The 21775-nt window shown below is 41.3% G+C and overlaps 1 protein-coding gene across 1 annotated transcript in view; it reads left to right on the top strand.

The window, feature by feature from the left end:
• Nucleotides 1–318: 318 nt before the first annotated feature.
• Nucleotides 319–21775, top strand: part of PRKAR2B (protein kinase cAMP-dependent type II regulatory subunit beta) — a 91065-nt gene continuing 69608 nt past the window's right edge. The window contains exon 1 of the mRNA XM_080818880.1: nucleotides 319–895. Within this exon, the coding sequence (XP_080675006.1) occupies nucleotides 586–895 (310 nt within the window). The 5' untranslated portion in view covers nucleotides 319–585. The remainder of the gene's footprint in view (nucleotides 896–21775) is intronic.

The raw sequence follows: 21775 nt of genomic DNA, 5'->3' as shown, positions 1-21775 counted from the left end.
GACCGACTTGTGGAATTCGGCCGGGCGGCCCGCCCGCCCCCAGGCGCGGACAGGTGGACGGCGAGGCGCGCCTGGGGGCCCCCTGGGGCAGTGCCGAGTGGGGCCCGCGCCCGGGCGCGCGGAGCCGCGGCCCCCGTCAGCCAGCCGCCGCCCGCCGGCGTCTTCAGCACCGCAACCTTCCCAGAGGCGGTGCGCGGCGCCCGCCGGCGGAGGTTGCCATGGTTTCCGGGGGTCACGTGGGCGCGCTCCGACGCCCCCTCCCGCGCGGCGCGGCGGGGCGGGGGTGGGGCGGCCCCGGCGCGGGGGAGGGGTGGGGAGAGGAGCGGCCGCGGCGGGAGCGGGAGGAGCCGGAGATGCTGCCAGCCCTCCCGGGGCCGCGCTCGCTCAGCCACCGCCGCCGCACGGAGCAGCCGCGCGCCGGGAGCCGCGGGCCGGGCCAGCCGGGCCGCCGGGGCCCAGAGCGCCGCGCTAGCAGCGGGTAGCGCCTCCAGCGCCGTCCGCGCTCGCTTGGCGGCCGCGGGGCCGCAGGCCGGTCCAGGGAGGGGGCGAGGGCGGCGCCCAGGCGCCCGCCGCCGGGCAGGCAGGATGAGCATCGAGATCCCCGCGGGACTGACGGAGCTGCTGCAGGGCTTCACGGTGGAGGTGCTGAGGCACCAGCCCGCGGACCTGCTGGAGTTCGCGCTGCAGCACTTCACGCGCCTGCAGCAGGAGAACGAGCGCAAAGGCGCCGCGCGCTTCGGCCATGAGGGCAGGACCTGGGGGGACGCGGGCGCCGCCGCCGGGGGCGGCACCCCCAGTAAGGGGGTCAACTTCGCGGAGGAGCCCATGCACACCGACTCCGAGAACGGGGAGGAGGAGGAGGAGGAGGCGGCCGCGGACGCCGGGGCGTTCAACGGTGAGGACCCGACCCCCTGCGCGCCCCCGCTCGCCCGCGCCTTTGCCCCTTTGCTCTAGAACCCCGCAGTTTTGCTCACCCGCCTCTCCCCGCGTTCGCCACCTTCCCTGCCTTCCCATCTCGCCCACCTCCTCAGCATCCATTTCTGTCTCTCCCACTCGCCCACCTTCCTACTCTGCTTTCGTGTCGTGCCCTCCCCCTCTTCCCCTCCTCTGGAGGTGGGGCGCTGAGAGGTTAAGGCTCCCCGTCCCCGTGCCCCCCTCTGGTCCTGGGCTCGCCGGCAGAGGACCAACGGTGTGGGGTGGGCATCCAAGACAGCTGGCACTGTGGTTGGACAGATTTCGCGGCTCGGATACCATTGTGCGTAAAGGAAACTGGCCCACTTGGCATCCTCTTGTCGCTCTTGTATTTATTAATGGAGTGTCCAAAGAGAAAAGGCGAAGGGTATTCAGTTGGATTGGCTTTGCTGTTGTTAGGACTGTATATTCACTAAAAGGAGCATGAAATTGGACTCATTGGGGCAGAACAAAATTTATGGCAATAACTTTGACGTTCTTGGAAGCAGAGTAATCTGTTATTTTCCAATTTACCAATACCGCGTTGTGTTATTTTTGGACACACAACAAAGGATCCTGTTTAGCCTGCAACTCATGGGGTCTTTGGAATGAGGAAATGGGCTAATGGTTTGCTTTTTATTTAAAACAAATAGTCAATGATTTGGTGTCTTAAAAAAAAAAAAAAGTATGTGAAACCCCTGTAGGAAGTTCTGAAAGCTTGTTGGTTGTCTTTAGAATGAAAAGTCAGTGAGTAATTGTAAGGATTGTGCCAGACACAAGCTAGAAAGAATGAATGAGAAAGAAAAAGGAATTTTCTGCAGTAGTTGCTCCTGGCAAGTCCCACCCCTTCTGCTTACAACCCTCTTTCCCTAACACACACAGACACACACACACAGTCACAGCCTCCTGTATTTACACTACATGCCTAAATTCCATCTTTATGGCATCCCAAGCTAAAATACCACGGTGTGCAAGTGTTTTCTCTTTGTGGTGGAAGACAAACAAGCATTTCAGCATTGCACCAGTCTGTATTTATTTACACTGCTTGTGGTTTGTGTCTGCAGTGTATTCCATATAATGAAAACGTTTTAAGGTGTCATTTCTTTGAGTAGTTTCCTAGGAAGGTGTCTTCTTTGCAAATTTGTTGAAGTGTGCTTTAGAAGTAATGTATTTTTAGCTTGTCTGAAACAATCACAAAACCCCAGGACATCAGTGTTCTATGAAGATAAAAAGGAAAACTGTTACTTAAAAAATGTTTATTTTAGACTTTTTAGTGTTTCCAGGGATAAGATGGTTATAGTCTTACTCATTCCTTTTGCACAAGAATTTAATCAAATGCTTTCCTTGCTAGAACTAAGAAAAAGGGAAAAGAAGGCGTACTTTAAGTAGAGGGGAAGGAGAAGCCGATAGCAGATGACACAGAAAGGGCAGAAGCATCTAATACTTCTTTTATGCTCCTGGCACATCCACGCATACTTACATACATGCACTTGCACACACACAAAAGAAAAAAAAAAGACTTGTTTTCCAGATTGGAGGAAACTAGGAACTAAGGGAGGTGGTTGAAAAAAAAAACACAAAAAAACCCCTATATATGTTTGATATGATTTATTGTTAGTATAACTATTTTCTTTGTAGCACAATGCTTTGGAAGTACTTTGCATTGATGATTCCATTTTCTCCTTACAACAATGTAGATTGTACACAAAACAGATTTTATTTCCATTTTGTAATGAATAAGCCATTAACTTCTAAACAGCAGGGATCGTTTTATATGGTTTTATGTTCTCCAAGGCACCTTTATTGTAAAAATTACTCCGTGTGAGTTTTAATGAATACTCATTAGCCAATTGCACTATTTATTTCCCACCCCTACCCACAAGGACTTTAAAACTTTCTGACTACAGCCAAATACAATTTGATCATTATCCAATACACGTATATGTGTATGTAACAGAAACTTTGGCAATGGTACGTCTATTATGTGCATTAGAAAATATCTATTGAGTCTCTCCTATTTTAATTAATTCTCACTTATTATCACTATTTTTTAAGTATGTAAATTGTGTTGAGACTTGCAGTTTAAAAAAAGTATAGGCTACCGGGGGTTGACACACGTTTTTGTAAAGGACTAGATAGTAATTATTTTAGGCTCTGTGAACAATATATGGTCTCCATTGAATATTCCTTTTTTTTTTTTTTTTTTACATTTTAAACACATATTTCCTCTGGAAGTTGGGGTTGTGCAAAATTGGCCACAGACCAAGGCCATAGTTTGCTGGCTCCTGGCTAGAGGGGAGGAAAAGTCAGAATAGTGCTGTTGGGGGAAAAAAAAATTATAAGTGAACCTATCAGTTTAATGTTTAGATGCAAAAATAGCCAAAATAGGAAAACATCAGATCCTGGGTAATTCTCCTAGCATAGCATAGTAAAGAGTAAGTACTAGAAGACAAGTCTTAATTTACTGTGACCCAGCATAAAACCAACTGGGTCCCTAATTTCTAAAATTTTAGAATGCATCTCAAGGAAGTCTGATTTAGAAATGAGTATTACCTGGCCCTGCTCTTGAAGAGCTTTTTTGAATAGGTTGGGAAGGTGGGACATGGGGTCTTTTTTTTTTTTTTTTAATGTATTTATTTAATTGACAGAGAGAAACACAGCAAGAAAGGGAACACAGCAGGATAAGTGAGAGAGGGAGAAGCAGGCTTCCCGCCAAGCAGGCAATCCCATGTGGGGCTTGATCCCAGGATCCTGGGATCGTGACCAAGCCGAAGGCAGACACTTAACAAGTGAGCCGCCCAGGCGCCCCCCCCCCCCTTTTTTTAAAACAGACATCCTAGGTCATTCTGATATTCGTGATTCAATGACCACACCGTGAGAAACACTAATCGACAGATAGTGATAATAGTAATGTCTTTGTCTTAGCAACATTTAAAAAACATTTGCCATGTGCTAGGCATTACCTAAATGCTCTTATTCATTATCCCAGCTGTATGAGAAGGACGAGGCTGTCACTTGCCCAGTGTTTCATAGCTAGTGTGCTTCCAAACCGGGATTGAAACACAGGTGTGTTTCAGAGCCTGGCTCCGTCCCTCCGCTCTTAACTCCCAGATTTTATGTCTGGGAGGGGCTGGGGCCAGCATTACTTGAGCATCCCTTTTGTGTCAAACTCTACCTGAGACCCTTGATGTGTTTTATCTATAAGACTCTGAAAAATGAACTTGTCCAGGGTTACACACGGGACTAGTAAGTAGCAGAGCCTAGTTTCTTACTCACGTCTGACCGACCCAAGACCATCAGGGTGTTCATCCTAAATGAAATTTGTCCAATGGACTTACTCACAGGTCGGGTTTTCCTGGTTATTTTTCCAGGAACGGTGATGAATTTGCATGGATTGGTTTGTATTCACTTTCGTGAATCCCTTTAGGACAAGTGATGGTATTTATGAGAGGTTGGGCAAATTTTTCACCGTGAGACTGCTGCCCATTTGACTCATGTGGGGATCCAGCATATGACCTTGATCTCAGTGTAGTGGTGGAATCAAATAAGCGAGCTAGGGTCTGGTAGCATGGCCATTGATAGCACTGGACGAAATGGGCGGAGAATCCCTTTTTCCACGGGTAGCTGTCCCATCTCTCTCCTGTTTTCTAATTTTATTACTTCTGTTCATTTCAGTTTGCTATCAGTTCTGGTTAAAAGGGCTGCCTTTAGGTATTAGAATGATAATGACGTATGGTAATAACCCTTCCAGGGAACTCTTTAAGTTTTGAAAGAAACTATAGTGGAGGCTGCCTCCTTCTTCCCCATCCAAGGGAAAGCAAGTAAAGCATGATATGTTGCTAAAGTGTAGTGTCCCCTGGCTTAGAATATATTCAGAGGGTTAACTGCAGGCCAAAGAGCTGAATCAGTACTAATTTGGCGTGGAATTGTGGTAATCAGTGGTTTCATGCAGGCATCATTGTGAGATCTTGTGTTGCTCAATAATTTCTTTAGTGAAATTGCTGAAATTATAAAACAAAGTAAATAAAATTCCAAATTACCCCTATAAATTGACAAGTGGTCAGGAAAAAATTAAATTTCATGTGGGTACATGAAGAGCAATCAAACTGAAAGAAAAAGAAGCTACTGTATATAAAATACAGAAGAACTAATTTTCCATATTGTGGAAAAAAAACCCAGAGTTCAAAGTGGATATGTCCGAAATTCAGAATACCTTATAAAGCAAGCATGTCAAGATATAGAAATAGAAATTCACCATGTACACACTATGACTTAATCCTCTTAATCCTGACCTATGTCAAATCTTGATTTTTTTTTTTTTTTACAGTTTAAAGGGAATATGGGGAATTTATAAGAGATCCTTAAAATCACACAAAATATTGGAAAGTTGGAGCTGGTGGTGGTGGTCGGGGGAAATTAAGAGAACAAATTTCTTTCATGAGAAGACATGGTTGCTTTAGGAGCAGTTGGAAGAATAGTCACGTGTCTAAGAAGTTTTCTTAGAGGATTATGAGCAAATTATTCTTTATCTCTGTATCTCTGCTGCAGAATCAGAAGAACTAAGCTTCATTGGAACTTGAAGAATAGGGCTCAGAAGTTGAGCCGTCTGAAGTGGTTTATGTGGTCTTCCTGAAATGAGTTGGCCAAAGGAGTCTCAGCAGTAGATATATTGGCTCCCAAAGAACCTGCTGTGCGAATGTTCGTCACGGTGCCCAAACCGGGAGGACGAAACACTTTGGCCAATTCACTTCTTGGACAGTAATCCCAGCTCTAATGAAGCGCTCCTTTGGCTGATTTATTAGGCTCCCTGTTATCTCTGCGTTCTTCCTTAAGAACCTGCTCTCTTGGTGGCTACGAGAGATGATGAGGAGACAAAGCAGCCAATTGTTAGCTCTTCATTCCCCTCTTCAGTACACTTCATTGGCTTGAAAATGTTCGTGAAAGTCAGACAATGTTCATTTCCCTTCATGTATGAAACACTGTGCTTGGCGTATTGACGTATTATCATACTAATAATCCTTACCTCGTAAGGTTGTTAGTGGATAAATGGATTAATATTTATAAGGGCCTCAGGACCAGTGCACATAGCCAGCATTGTTTCCGTGTAAGACAGATGATCTCATTAACACAAAACGTTTCAGAAGTGTAAACTTCTTGCAGAATAGCAATTTCATTGTTATTTTGTGGAAATGAATCTCGTGTTTGCACTTTTTAGAGAAATGAAGTAGGAAATGAGCTTACGTGGCATTTCCCATTTAGGATTTAATGTGACGTTATGTTGCACAGTAATAAAACCCACATCCTTTTAGCTTGTAATTTGTAGCTAAGAGCTGCAGAATTTTATAATTAATGAGACTTTATGGTCTTTGGCTATTAGAAATTTATATTGTAAGTTTTAAATTTATATGGTACTTTGGACTCCTCCGAAATGGGAATCACATCATTCATGACAATGGCTAAAATATTGAAGCCATTATTTTAATTATGAGCATAAAACAATAATAGAGAAGATTTTAGAAGTATTGAGTTTAGATGGTAATTGTGATTTTCAGAGTAGAACAGTGAAGAACATTATTCATTTTAATAGTAGTATTAAGTGAATAGCTTAGGGAAATCAAAGGACTTGAAATAGTGTCCTTTCTCAAACTCTTTTTTTTTTTAATTTTATTTATTTATTTGTTAGAGAGAGAGAGTGGGAGAGAGAGTGAGCAAGCATAGGCAGAGGGAGAAGCAGGCTCCCTGCCAAGCAAGGAGCCCGATGTGGGACTCGATCCCAGGATGCTGGGATCATGACCTGAGCTGAAGGCAGCTGCCCAACCAACTGAGCCACCCAGGCGTCCCCTTTCTCAAACTCTTACCCATCAGTTAGCCTTAGGCTTGGGAGAGAGGGAGGGAGGAAAAGAGGGAGGAAGAGAGGAAGAGAGGAGTAACATCAGTTGGGACTTGTGGAAGGTTCTTTGACTAACTTATACTTTGAAGAGTGCACAGAATAAAAACACGTGAACAAAAAGTGAAGGATACTTTAATTTGTCTACCTGTCTTAAAAATCAAACCGTTCAACCATTATTTAATGTAAGACAGTGATAAGCTTTGCATTTGAGGTTGAACCTACAGTGATGTGCTGTGTCTGGGTGGGATGGAGTAAATTTAATGGTTGTTATTGTTGCAAATCCCATTCCTTGGGTACCAGTAAATTTCCAGCTGTCAAGATTTTGTTCCTAGCTGCCTCAAGAAAAGCAAATGTGTTTCTTTTTCAGCTGTGTAAATACCAACAAGAGACCTTTGAATTCCTCAATGAGAAGCTTATTTGTGACCCATTAAGGAAGTCATTTAATGAGAGTAGTAGCAATTAGAGAAGAGCCTGTGGTGGAGGTTGGGATTCAGTGAAGCAGGGTCCCCTGAGAGGAGTCTACACTCGTTGATACCAGCACAGGGCTGGGACCTGGGGTGGCCTGTTAGCAGAAGGGATGTATGAAAAGTTGAAGGGAGAATGCTGTGCTCATTCACCTACTCATTTATTCACTGCAGAAATATCGACTGGGTGCCAACTCCTTCCTTCCCTTTTTTTTTTTTAATTTAAAGGAAAAAAGTTATTATTCTCTTAAGTTTACCATCTCTGGACTTAAGAAACAATCCTTTTGTCAGGTACTGTCTTCTAGATAGTTCATGTAATCTATTTCACTCAGTAGATGGGGCAGCTCAGAGCCCTGGAAGCTCCTTGCCCCAGTTGAGTTGATTTTGGTCTTTGTTCATAGCACTAACCCTTACATTATTACACTTGATCTTAGCCAAAAGGCCAAGAAGCGATACCCTTACATTATTGATATTAACTTACATATAAATTCCCTCTGTATTCCATCAAGGTGGTAGTTACAGTTTGAAAGCCTAGGCTCACGAGAAGTACTTTTGTACTCTTTCGGAATTATCACTTTTCTTGTTCTTTGATTTTTTTTATTATAGTGAAATATAATACAGGCTTTTTTTTTTATGTCAATTGCTTAAGGACAGACAATGGGAAAGAAAACAGAGTGCAGTGATTTTTCTGAGTTGAACGGATTATCACTATGTTCTTGGTCCTATTCTTATAGTCCTTTTGGTTTCATCCATACGATTTAGGTATGGTTGAAATAGTTAAAAAAAATATATATGTATATATATATACACACACACACATATATATATGATGCTGATCACTATCTTTATTTTATGGGAGCGAGTTTTGTATTTCAGAAATTCAAAATGACTCAGACTGTTCCATTATGTAATTATTTTGTGGAAAGAATTTGAGCTAAATTTTTTAGGTCATGGCTTATATGAAAACAAAACAATCTAAAAAAAATCAGAACTATAAACACAGTTGGTGTAACATTTATAAATGTTTCAGCAATGGGCACTGCCATGTGTAACTTAATATGTTTGGAAACTTAAAAAAAAAAATCATTCCAGTTGCTGCTGTTTAAAAATGTCTCTGCATTTAAAAAAAAAAAAAGACAAAAGGTCAAAATGTAAACACATGTTCCACATGAAAGTGAAGCCAAGAAGATATACTGTATACAGTTATTCCCGTATCCGTTTGGCTAGGGCCTGACATTGTTTAATTTACATTAGCTGTTCCAAGACCAAATAGTTCATGGGAGTGATTTGAGGGAATTTTTTTAATACAAAAAAGAAGGCAAAAAGCTTCCGTGTGTTTAAATACATTTCAGTTGGACCCAAAAAGCATCTTTCCAAAAGGTGAAGCTGAATTAAAACATGACTCAGCTGTTTCATTTCAGTTTCTGTAGAAAGCTAATGTTTGTTAAATGATGCTCCTTTTATTTAATAATAATGATCAACATTTTTGGCAGCTTAAGTGCCAGACACTGAACAAGGCCATTTATACATGTGCCATTTAGCCCTCCCCAAGTGAGGATGGAGTCAGGATATGAACCTGACCTTGGGTTCAGAGCCCATCTCCTTAATCGTGGTACCCTTCATTTTCAATAACTCTCACAGCAGGAATATGGTTAAAAAGAACCACATATCAAAAAAATAAGCTCTCTACTTTTGTCTCTAAAAATGTACAGCCCAGCCAAATACTGATCTGTCCCTTTTACAATTTGTTTTCTCTCTTTCACTCAAATTAACCCCTTGTATACTTTAGAAACTTGATCAAGTATTTATTTTTAGAAATTAACACCTGATATACTGAGCTGTTTAATTCTCAAAACTTTTTGAATTCTGTACCCTCACCAGCAGAAGGTATCTGAGTATGCACTCCTTGTATGTCTTTAAAAATGTTATACATGTACCCTCTACTTTTGTGTGTTAGAGCACCCCACAGGATAAACTTTGAAAGGAAGAAGTAAAAAGTAATCGTAAGCAAGTTCTGATTTTTTCCTGCATGCCAAAGATTGCCTTATGCTTTGCCTTAGGGTACGTGAGCCATTTTGGAGACCACAGCTTAACCTGATAGTCTGTTAATACGTAGAATGCCTCTGCTCAACTTTGCTTTCCTGATTTAAGCTGCTAGATTATAAAGGACATGCAGGTAGGTAGGGTCGTGCGTGTGGGTGTGTGTGCGTGTGCGCGTTTTAATAGACATTCATTAGGTAAGTTAATTGACTCAACAGAAGTTTGGCTGCATAAGAGGAAAATCCTATCTTATAAAAAGGAAATAAGGTAAGATCCAGGCTATTTCTTTTAAACCTGTATTCCTGTCTGCATCTCGAAGTCCAGCCGAGATTGTAGAGTACTTGTTTTTTGGGGGGATGTGACCAAGAGAATCCTATCCTGTTATAGGTGTTTAGTTAGGAATCACTAAATCATGGAAACGCCAATCAGAATTAGAAGAAAAAGTTTAAACAGTTTACAGAAATGTGGTTTCATAGAGTATCTCAGGAGGGGCAGCTGGAGAGACGATAGTTGGTCTGGAGGGAGACTTTTCAAGATCTCCTTTTTGGTAACTTTTGAAAAAATGTTTATGATATACTTGTATTGCCTACTAAATAAATTTTAACTAGAAAAAGACGTGAAAGGAAGGCAATGAATCCCCTGTAAGGGATTCATTACGTGAAACACAGCCCTGAGAGGCACGCGGTAGGGTGCTCAGTGGGTTTAATCTTCAGGAATGCTCTTGTGTGAGTTATCGTCTTGGTTCTTAGTGCCCAGTCCTCTTTTCTTAACGTTCTGCCAAATCCCACTCTTTCTCCAGAGGTTAACTTGCATTTCACCCTCCCAGTAATCTTCACAAAGCTCTGGTTGGCACTACTGCCATCCTTCGGGCAGGATGAATGTGCCATATGCATCAGTGTAAGCTTTGCAGACGGGAGGTGTCCTCACTCCAGGTGGGCGGGAATAGGTAGGCACAGGCTCTCTCCCTCCAAGACTTTCCTGCCCACAGTAGGTGCTCCAGTATAACTTAACCGCAGTTGAATACTAAATGTGTTGTAATCGTAAATGTCCACACATGTATATTTCTGGAGTGATTGAAGCCTTCTGAAGGCATGTAAACATTTAAAATAGTCTCCTAATAACCCATTACATTAATGCATTTTAAAATGTTTTCATGAAACGGAAACGCCTTAGCCTCTCTTCAGTTTCATAGATTTATACCTCATTATATTAAAAATGAGGCTTTATCTGATATTGGCCTGATATTTGGTCATTCTGCAGAATGCAAAAGCGCACAGGCACAGAGGATTTCTAATAGACTGTTTCTTGTTTTTTTTTAAAGATTTGTTTTAGAGAGAGAGAGAAAGAGAGTGGGGTGCGGGGGAGGCAGAGGGAAAGACTCTCAGGCAGACTGAGAGTCATGATGCTGAGATCATGACCTGAGTGGAAATCAAGGGGCGGCAGCTTAACCGACAGAACCACCCAGGTGCCCCTCAGATGGAATGTTTCTCATCGAGGACACGTTCTGACCCGCCCAGACTTCATGTACCTGCTTCTGCTTTATATGAACCCCATGCTAAATCCGAAACTTGTCTGTGGCCCTGAACCTGCTTTGTCCTTTTTTTTTTTTTTTTTTAATCTCTTGGCCTTCCCTTGCCATTCCTGCCGCCTTGGTTGCATGAGTCCTGCCCACCTCCCAAGGCTCACTTGCCCTTTGGCTTTCCCCCCAGAACCAGCCCAGACCTCCCATCTTTGAGATTGAGACCCATGTGTCTGCCTGCTTCCCAGCCATCACCACTTACAGGCTCCAGATAATTTCATCCTCAACTGAAAATCTGATCTCCTGCCTCAGACCCTCCCTGTACTACCATGTCATTCTCTCTCTCTCTCTCTCTTTTTTTTTTGTCCCTCCACTAATGTGAGAAACATGGTCAGTAGAGCCCCTTGTGCTCTTCCTCACATTTGTTAAATCCAGTAGTTTGTGGAAAACCCATAGATTGTGTTTAGTTGCTGAAAATTTAAAGTAGTGACGTGAAAAATCAGAAACAATGGGAACTTAAAAAAAAAAAATAGGACTGACTTTGGCACGGATTCTGGATCTGAATCCTGGCTCTGCCGTTGATAACTTTTGGCACCTTGAGCAAGTTACTTTGCCATCTGTGTCTCAGTTTCTTTCTCCATGAAATGGGAATAACGATAGTACCCACCAGAGAGGGTGGTTGTGAGAATTAAGTGGGATGACAGTGTTTGGCATATACTAAGCGTTATATTTAGGTTTGTTAAAGAGAGGGAGGGAGAACGAAAGGGAGAACGGGAGATTTTTACAAGTCAGTGAGAGGGACGCCCGGGTGGCTCAGCTGGTTAAGCATCTGCCTTCAGCTCTGGTCGTGATTCCAGGGTCCTGGGATGGACCCCCGTGTCGGGCTTCCTTCTTAGCAGGGAGCCTGCTTCTCCCTCTGCCTGCTCCTCGCCCTGCTCGTGCTCTCTGTTGCTCTCTCTCTCTCTCTGACAAAATAAAATCTTAAAAAAAAAAAAAAGTCAGGGGCGCCTGGGTGGCTCAGTGAGTTGGGCCTCTGCCTTCGGCTCAGGTCATGATCTCAGGGTCCTGGGATCGAGCCCCGCATTGGGCTCTCTGCTCCACAGGGAGCCTGCTTTCTCCTCTCTCTCTCTGCCTGCCTCTCTGCCTACTTGTGATCTCTCTCTGTCAAATAAATAAATAAAAATCTTTAAAAAAAAAAAAGTGAGAAAAATGAAAGTTTTTAAAAATGAAGTTTGATTGAAAATATAAGAATCTAGAGATTGCTTTCAAGGCAGTATCATGGTGGTACTTAAAAAAAGTTATTAATAAAAGGTATAAAATAAAGTCTTTAGATCATTTAGCTAAGTGTTTCAGACTTTAACAAGCCCGTGCTCCTTTAAATCTCAAGCCCTTCTTGAATTCCATTTGCAATGCAAGGTAAATAGTCCGACTGAAAAAAAAATTTTTTTTAAAGCAATGGTATAAAGCTGTGCTCTGTTTTCGCACCTTCCCCTCCCTTGGGAATCCATGTTTAACTGGCAGAATAAATAAGTTCGTGTGTGCAGAAGCTCCCATGTTTATGGTTTCATTTAAGTATTCACAAGTCATTTTAAAACATCTTAGTAAAATGTAGGTAGGAGTCTTGAAAATAGTCGCTTTATTTAAATGAGGCAGATGCTTATAGTAAAAATAGGAATATGTGCCTAAAATATAAATTAATTGGAAAAAATTTGTTGTATTAAATTGATAGCTTGTTGCCATTTCCTCGTGTCATAATATTTGTGAAAGTAAGCTCGTGGTGGGACAGATTTCTACCTCCCAAAGTTTTACATTACAATGCGGTTTTATGCTGAAAACTCAGAATTCTCTGCTTGCTCCACTACACATTGCTATCTGTATATATTTTTAGAAGGAAAAAAAGACCATCCTCTTGGATATCTTTGTTTGTCCCTGGAGTTGTTCACAGGCCTTTGATTTCTTTGACTGTCACTAATGACCATTTATCGACAAAGCAGTATTAGGACTTTTGATTCATAAAAAGTCTTAAAATTATTTCCTTGTAATCCCTTAAAAAAATCCAGAAGGTATGTCAGTATTTGAATTCTAATAAAAACTCATTTGTAAAAAGAGTGTTTTGTGAAAAATATTTTAAGAGTACATTTAGCATCAAAAGGGTACAAAGTTTCAATTAACACAAGATGAAAGGGTTCTGGAGATCTGCCTCACAGCATCCTGATGCTAGAGCTGCCAATACTGTGTCATATACTTGAAATTGGCTCGGAGGATAGGTGTTAAATTAAATCTTCTCTCTCTCTCTCTCTCTCACACACACACACACACACACACACACACAAGGGTAGCTACACAGAGGTGATGGCAAAGTTATTTAGCTGGACTGGAGTGATCTTTTCAAGACATATATCAAAACATCAAGCTGTATATCTTGAATATCTAGTTTTTCCATGTCAAAGATAAAGTTAAAAATTCACAGTGTGAATTAATTCTGGTAATGTTAGAGCATATTTGAGAGATTTTTTTCTGCCAACACTAATTAGACCAGAACCTTTTATTCCCCTTTGTTTATTGTGAGATATTTCCACTCTATAGAAAGGAACAGACACTAAGGAACTCTCACACAAGTCATCTCCTGGCTTTTACAAATTTTAACATTTTTTAATGTTTTATTTTAGTCTTTCTGAGAGACAGAGAGTGAGGGAGCATGCACACAAGGGTTGGGAAAGGCAGAGGAAGAGACAGAGAGAGAATCCCAAGCAGGCTTCACACCCAGCACGGAGCCCATCGCAGGGCTCTGTCTCAAGACCCTGAGATCATGACCTGAGCTGAAATCAAGAGTCGGATGCTTAACCGACTGAGCCACCCAGGCATCCCTGTTTTGCATATTTTCAAAGCTTGTATGAATTGTGTCACTTACAAAAGTTTCATTTATGTAAATTATAATTTTCCACTTTACTTTTTTTTCAAAGATTTTGTGATTTATTTGACAGACAGGGATCACAAGTAGGCAGAGAGGCAGGCAGAGAGAGAGAGAGGGAAGCAGGCTGAGCAGAGAGCCCGATATGGGGCTCGATCCCAGCACCCCGGGATCATGGCCTGAGCCGAAGGCAGAAGATTTAACCCACTGAGCCACCCATGGGCCCCCATTTATTTTTGAGAACAGTTTTTGAGAAGATGTTCCATTGATTCATGTAGCTTTAGTTCATTTATTTTAGACTGCTATGTAGTATGCCTTTGTATAAATGGAAGCTTTATCTACTCTTTGACAAATACTTTGGGTATTTCCAATTTGTTGGAAACAAATTATAGTGCTGTAGTGAACTCTGTGTGTGTGTGTGTGTGTGTGTGTGTGTGTGTGTGTGTTATGCACATGCACTAGAATTTTAAAGATGGTTTTCAAAGTGTGGTCTGGGGACGCCTTGAAGGATCATTCCCTCCCAATCCTAGACTTTTTCAGGGAGTCTGTAGGGTAAAAGCTATAACAACAACAACAATGTTCTTTGCCTTTTTCCCCTTCTCATTCTGTCGTGTGTATGGTAGAGTTTTTTAGAGGGTACGTGACGTATGATATTGTAACACATCTGAAAGTGGAAGCAGATGTGAGAACCCAGTTTTCTCCCATTATATTCGATTTGCAAAAAAGTAGAACAAAGTCATTCTTTTTACGAAATTTTGCTTGTTTTGGGAAGTATAGTTATTTTCCCTAAAAATATGTTATTTGTAATACCATGCATTGTTTTGTTGTTGGTTGTTTTAAGTGAAATATTGTTCTAATTTAGCAGTTTTAATTTCTAGTACAACAAATTACAGTGGATAGGACTCATAAAAGCAAATAATTTTTAAGAGTGGACAGAGGTTTTGAGACCAAAAAGTTTGAGAACTGCTACCCGAGGATATATACGTAAGTGTGGAGAGGGTGGTTGTAAGGCGTGCATAGCTGTAACTACGCCTCACACTGGCATTTTGCACTGTAGAGTTGTTAAACTACTTCGCATTCTCAGTAGAGTGGAAGAGTTCCTGGTTCTCCACGTTCAAGCTGACATTTGCTATTTGTTGGTTTTTAACAAGCTTTGCCAGTAGCCGGATGTTAGATAGAATCCCATTGTGAATTGAATTTGCTTTGTCCTGATTACTAGTAACACGGAGCATCTTTTTATGTTCATTGACCATATTTGTAGTTTGTCTTCTGTGGAAAACTTTTTCATTCTGTGCCATTTTTCTTATCCAACCGATGATGTTTTTCTTCCTGATTTGTAGGAGGATTTCTTTCCTTCCCTCCTTTCTTTCTTTTTTTTCTTCATATTAATATTCTGGTTATTAATCCTTTGTTGGTAACATGCAGTGGAAGAATCTTCCTCCAGTCTTGGGTTTCTTTTCATTTCGTTTATGGCAATTTTGGTTGAACAGAATTTTTTAATATTAAGTTTCTTAATTTCTAAATTTTAAGTTAAGTTTCATACTTAAGATTTTAATCCATTGATAATATATTTCAGTGTATGGTTTGAGAAGGGAATTTCATTTTATTTTTAAAAATATGCATCATTTATTACTTTTCCCCCACTGATTTTTAAGTATCAATTTTCCATATATGTTTTGTGAATGCACTTAACATCTCTAGTCTATTCTGTTGTTTTTTCTTTCATCACTACCGCTTTTTTTTTTTTTTTAAAGATTTTATTTATTTATTTGACAGAGATCACAAGTAGGCAGAGAGGCAGGCAGAGAGAGAGGAGAAAGCAGGCTCTCCATGGAGCAGAGAGCCCGATGCAGGGCTCGATCCCAGGACCCTGGGATCATGACCTGAGCCGAAGGCAGAGTCTTTAACCCACTGAGCCACCCAGGCGCTCCTGTTTCATCACTACCTCTTTACCTAAGTAAGGTTAATATGACTTTATATGGTCTTCATATGGTAAAGACTGTAAGTCTCACCTTGGGTTTTTTTTTTCCCCCCAGAATTGTTTATTCATAGGTTCTTATTATTCCATAGATCTTTCAGGATAAGCTTAAAATTTTGGAAAACTTTATTGGGAGTTTTACTGGAATTGTACTTGATTTATAAACAAATTTGGAGAGAAAAGACATTTTAATGGTATTGAGTCTTGAACTTTCCACGAACATGGAAATTTTATTTCTAAGTAACTTATCATTTCTAAGTTTTATTTCTGAGTAACTTATCATTTTTGTTCTTACAACTAAGATTTTTTTCTATTTTATATTCTATCATTGTCATTACTGAAAACATGTCACTACTGAAAAAGGAACTGTTAAAACTCAATAATGAAAAGCTCCAATCAAACTGAGTAAAAGACTTGACTAGTTCAGTGAAAAAGACACCAGAATGGCCAGTAAGCACAGAGGCTGGTGCTCAGTATTTTTAGTTATCAAGGATATGAAAGTGAAAACCACAATGAGACACCGTTCAGCACACACAAGAACGGCTAAAATAAGAAGATGTTCCCTACCTTGTCAAGAAAAGATTATAACTCTCATATATTGCCTGTGAGAATGGTACAAACGCTTAGGAAAACTGTGGGTTTTTATAAATTAAACATTTCCCACCTATGACCCAGCAATCCCACTCTAGGCATTTACTCAAGAGAAATAAACACATATGTTCACAAAAAGGCTTATATATAAATATTTATAGACACTTTATTCAAAATAACCCAAACTGGAAACAACCCAAATGCCCATCAACAAGAGAGTGGGTAAATAAATTGTGATATATTTATGCGATGGAATACCCTTAGCAATAAAAAAGAACAAACTATTGATCCTCTCAACAGCTGGAATGAATCTCACGTCTATATGAAATTCAAAGGAAGGCAAAGCTTAACTGTGGTGGTAGAGAGCCTAACAGTAGCTTGCTGTGGGATAGCGGGGATTGACTGTGTCAGGAGGCTCAGGGCACCGTCTCAGGATGCTGGAAATGTTTATATCTTTTTTTAAAGATTTTATTTTTGAATAATCTCTATACCGAACGTGGGGCTTGAATTTTCAACCCCAAGATTAAGAGTTGTACATTCTACTGACTGAGCCAGGCAGGCAAAATGTTTATATCTTGATGGGAGTGTTGGTTACGTAGATGTATAAATTTGTCAAAATCCTTCATACTGTGCGTTTCATTGTATGTCAAGTTCACCTTGATTTTTAAAAAAGTTGGACACATGGATCTCTTGAAGTGCTCTTTTCCACATTTTAAGTAAGAAGTACCATTGTTTTCTGCACTGATTATCTTGTGAAATTTTTTATTATTTCTCTTGGACACTAACATCTGGGTTATATTTTCATAATTATGAAGCATAAATGGGATTGCTTTTTGCTACTTGTACAAAAAGCCAAAGGTTAGTTAAGCTCTACTATTTTTAAGTATATTTTATATTTTCACCCAATACTGTATTTCAACTTACAGGTTTCATGAATTTAACACTTCTATGAATATTATATTTGTCCATATAATCGCTGTCAGGAAGCACCCCTATTGTATTAATTGTACTACATTAGTACTACTCATTTGGTATTTATTGAACCTAATATATTTCAAGCAGTGTTTTAGACACCGGGGAGACAGTAGTGAAGCAGACAGACAAGAAAGGACCCTCCCCTCACAGAGTTTGCAGACTGGGGGGCCGGGGAGAAGGAAGCTGACAATAAACATAATGCCTTAAATCCCTTGAGACACCATTTACAGCGCTGCAGGGAACTCCTTTTTTTTTTTTTTTTAAAGATTTTATTTATCTATTTGAGCGAGAAAGAGAGCACAAGTTGGAGGTGAGGAGGGGCAGAGGGAGAGGGAGAAGCAGCCTCCCCGCTGAGCAGGGAGCCAGAGGCCTGTGCCGCTCGGGGTTCCATCCCGGGACCGACCCGAGATCATGACTTGATCCAAAGGCAGACGCTTGAAGGACTGAGGCACCCAGGTTCCCCTGGGAGGAGCTCTTGAGGGGAACTGGAGGGAGCTACTTTCGACCCGGCGTTCACAGAGAGGCTTCAGACGGGACATCTGAGCGGAGACTAGAATAGCAGGAACGTCTTCCTTCTGTGAAGTTATGGAGAGGGTCTGAATGGAGGTGTTTGCTCTAACTGGACCTTTATGATTAGACCAACCTTAATCATATCCCCGAATTGTTTCCTTAGCTGATCTCCATTTCAGAGCCCTTCTGTTTTTCTTAATTACGTTTTCTGAGTCTGTTTTGTTTTGACTTTACGGATATGTGACACTTTGAACCCTTGCAACTCTGGGCTCTCCTGATGTCAGTAGTAGTGCAGTCTGGAGGGTCATCTCTTACCAACAGGCCATTCGTCTCCACGAACGTGCCCTTCGCACATATTTGACACCTAGATTTAGAAGAGACAGTCCCGGGCGCTTGGGTGGCTCAGTCGGCTGAGCATCCTGCTCTCTGTTTCAGCTCAGGCCATGATCTCAGCGTGGTGAGATGGAGCCCTGGGTGAGGATTCCAGCTGCGTGGGGAGCCTGCTGGGATTTTAATCCTCCTCCTCCCCTTCCTTGCCTTGCTCTCACACATGCGCACGCTTGCTCAAAAAAAAAAAAAAAAAGAAAGAAAGAAAAAAAGCTGTTAGAAGAGACTGCTTCAATATGCGCAGAAGCAGTGATGGAATTTATGTAGCTTTGACAGTGGCCCTTCTTATATCTTACTTCTCTTCTGAGCCCACATTTTAGAATCCTGAAAGTACTTGGGATCCTCTCTCTCAGCACTGTAACTGCATCCACTCCCCGAGTTCTATAAGTTCGGCAACCTCAGAACTCTCATAGCCAAAACTATATTTTTCTTTCCCTTAGAGGACATTTTGAGTGAAGTTCTCATGAATTAAAAAGTTGAGAATCAAGTTCATTTATAAGCAAAAACAAGTGGGTGTAGTTTTTTATTCCTAGTGTAATAATTATATTTTATTGGTATTTTATTTTATTTTTATTTTTTTAAAGATTGTATTTATTTATCTGACAGAGAAAGATCATAAGTAGTCAGAGGTAGGCAGAGAGAGAGGGGGAAGCAGGCTCCCTGCTGAGCAGAGAGCCAGATGTGGGGCTCGATCCCAGTACCCCGAGATCATGACCTGAGCCGAAGGCCAAGACTTAACCCACTGAGCCACCCAGGTGCCCCTATATTTTATTGGTATTTTAAAATATCAGTTATATTTTGAGGACTTTAGTTCATGAATAGAAAGAATGAAAATGCACATCTTTTTGTGGTCCTGCAAGCTGGTACCTTCTAAAAGCTTGAGTGTCTGTATTTCATCTGACTCCTCCAGGCTCCATCCATGCTCCCTATGTCTAGGTGGGTTGGACCCCTGACCTCAGGCTATATAATCAGAAAGGAAGAAGCAAATTGGTTCCCCAAATGCCCGCCTTTCCAACAGTTCCCATTACGTCTGATCACAAGTACTTTGAGGGTACACAGCTTATAATCTGTGTCTCCTTGGAGCCAAGACTGGGACACTCTGGAGAGTACCCCCCAACTGTAACTCTTTCCTAGTCCCCTGCAGCCACTCGAGGGGCCGGATCCCAGTGGAGTCTTGGGCACCATGCATCCACCTGGAAACGAACTCAGAGGCTCACAGGGGTGGCAGCACCAGCAAGAGTAATCAGAGTGTCTCTGACTCTGACAAAGGTGGTCAAGCCTCCTCATCCTTTAACAAAAATAACTGGTCCTTTTCAGTGTCAGGAATTAAATTTGTATAAGAAAGTTTGAAATGGTGCTTGTTAGGTTAATGAGCAAGATATTTCAGGTTTTGTTGTTTATTTGCTGTCTTCTAAAAGAGGTGATTCTTCCTTGGTTCAAGGGTGAAGCTTACTTCATTTTTAATTTTCGAAACACAAGCATAAGAGAATTTAATTCATTCTGAGCTAACTGTTTACTGTGTCAAAAATAATTAGCTAAAAAAAAAAAATAATTAGCTAACATGGTCTCAATTTACATAATTTCTAGAATCTTTTATTTAGACAGTTAACAGATTCAGAAAGTGTTTACTGCTAGAAAAAGCAACTAATAGGAGAATAGGGATGCTAATTATTTGGTTGACTCCAAGATTACTGTGTACATCTCACTTCGGGGTGTAGGAACACTTCTGCGAAAGGGCTGTGTCACCAATGCAGTTCCAGTATAGACATGGTGATTTTGTGTGCGTGTGTGTGTGTGTGTGTGTGTGTGTGTAATGACCAAACAGCTCAGGGCTCTTACTTCTTTAACCTGGAACTTCTTTCCCAGTATTATGCTCAGAGATGCAAACTCTGTGCACTGCTGTCAGTGGATATAGCTTTTTGAAGACCAGACTCATTGGATCATGCTTTCATTGACTGCTTTTGGTTGTTTGTGTTTTTTTGTTTTGGTTTTTTTGGTGGGCAGCAAATCGAAGTTTCTTGAGCAATAGTACAAAATTTATTGAGTGGTAGTACAAAGCTCCCAAAAAGGGACGCCTGGGTGGCTCAGTGGGTTAAGTGTCTGCCTTCAGCTCAGGCCATGATTCTAGGGTCCTGGGATCAAGCCCCACACTGGACTCCCTGCTCAGCGGGAAACCTGCTTCTCCCTCTCCTCCCAGCTTTTGCTCTCTCTCACTATCTCTCTCTCTCAAATAAATAAATCAAATCTTCAAACAAAACAAAACAAAGCTCCTGAAGAGGGAGGGGACCCGAGAGAGTTGCCCTGACTGCTTTTATTTTTATAGAATTTAAGTTGTTTTAGTCTTCTGTAGAATTTCTAATTTACCCAAATTTTTTGGTTAGGTAGCTTCTTGGCGTGGTGTAAGCCCTTCAGTCATTGTATTTGGAAATACGACTAGACTTGGTCAAACTCTTCAAGGACAAGGACTCTTAGCTGTCCAGGGCCCCACGTCCAACCTCAATAAAGCAAGTAAAATGACTGGGACAAGGAGACTTGCTCTATTGATTTCACAGTTTATTGATTAATGATGAGGTGTTCACTGAGCACCGCGTGTCTGCCAGGCATAAAGAGGTGAGAAGATAAGCAGGTCTTGCTGGTACCAGTGGGGGCCCGAGTCACAGGTGTGGGAAGCTCTTTTCGCTGCCGGGAATAGAGAGGCTCATTCAGGATACATCACATCGTGGAGCATTTTTCTTGTAAGGATGCTCTGACATGAAGGAAGACTTGAATCAGTTCTACTTCTGGGTCTCCTGGGAGCAGAGGAATTAAGACTAATCTGGTGGAATATAGTTTGGGAAGGGAGGGGATCGCTGGTTAGACAAGCATGTAGATATTCAGAGGAACACAGGCCTCTCAGTAATCCCCTGGGATGGCATTTGGGAGAAAGTCAAACCTGTATAAATATTTCTGTATTTTTCCTTCAGGATTCACTAAGATCTGAGGAGTCACTAAGACCTAAAAATGTTAGGAGTTTAGTATAGTCTTAAATCATATTTGCTTGTTTTTTTCAGACAGATAATACATTTCCTATTTATTTCCTTCTGTATTATCCTAGTCTCCAGTATTTGTGTGTGTGTGTGTGTGTGTGTGTGTGTATGCGCATAAGTAAATACATACAGAATACCCACAGGATAGGAAAATCTGAAGGTGGAAACCGAGAGTCTGGGAAAACTAAATTTGACTTGTCACATTCGAAAACATCATCTGTTAACCTTTTTTGTGTGTGAGTTTATACTGCTGCTTAGTGTAGTTTGAAAGTGGTAGTATTAAAACTGATCATATTAGCTCACAATAAATAAACATCTACCTCTCACATTTGAATAGGAATTTATAGCTTATGGGCACTTTCAAAGATTTTTTCCCTTTTTTTAACTTATTCAGGTTTGGGGGATTTTTAGCGGGGGGGTTAGTTCTTTTCTGAAGTTCTTTTAAAATTTTTTCCTAAAACCTGCCTGAAAGGAGGCAGGCAGGTCTTAACTTTTCATATTTTCAAAGTTGAGAATTTAAGTCAACAACATGA

This window comes from Martes martes, assembly GCF_963455335.1.
Source record: "Martes martes genome assembly, chromosome: 11".
NCBI lineage: Eukaryota > Metazoa > Chordata > Mammalia > Carnivora > Mustelidae > Martes > Martes martes.
The sequence above is the reverse complement of the archived record's forward strand: the minus strand, read 5'-3'. Positions and strand labels throughout refer to the sequence as shown.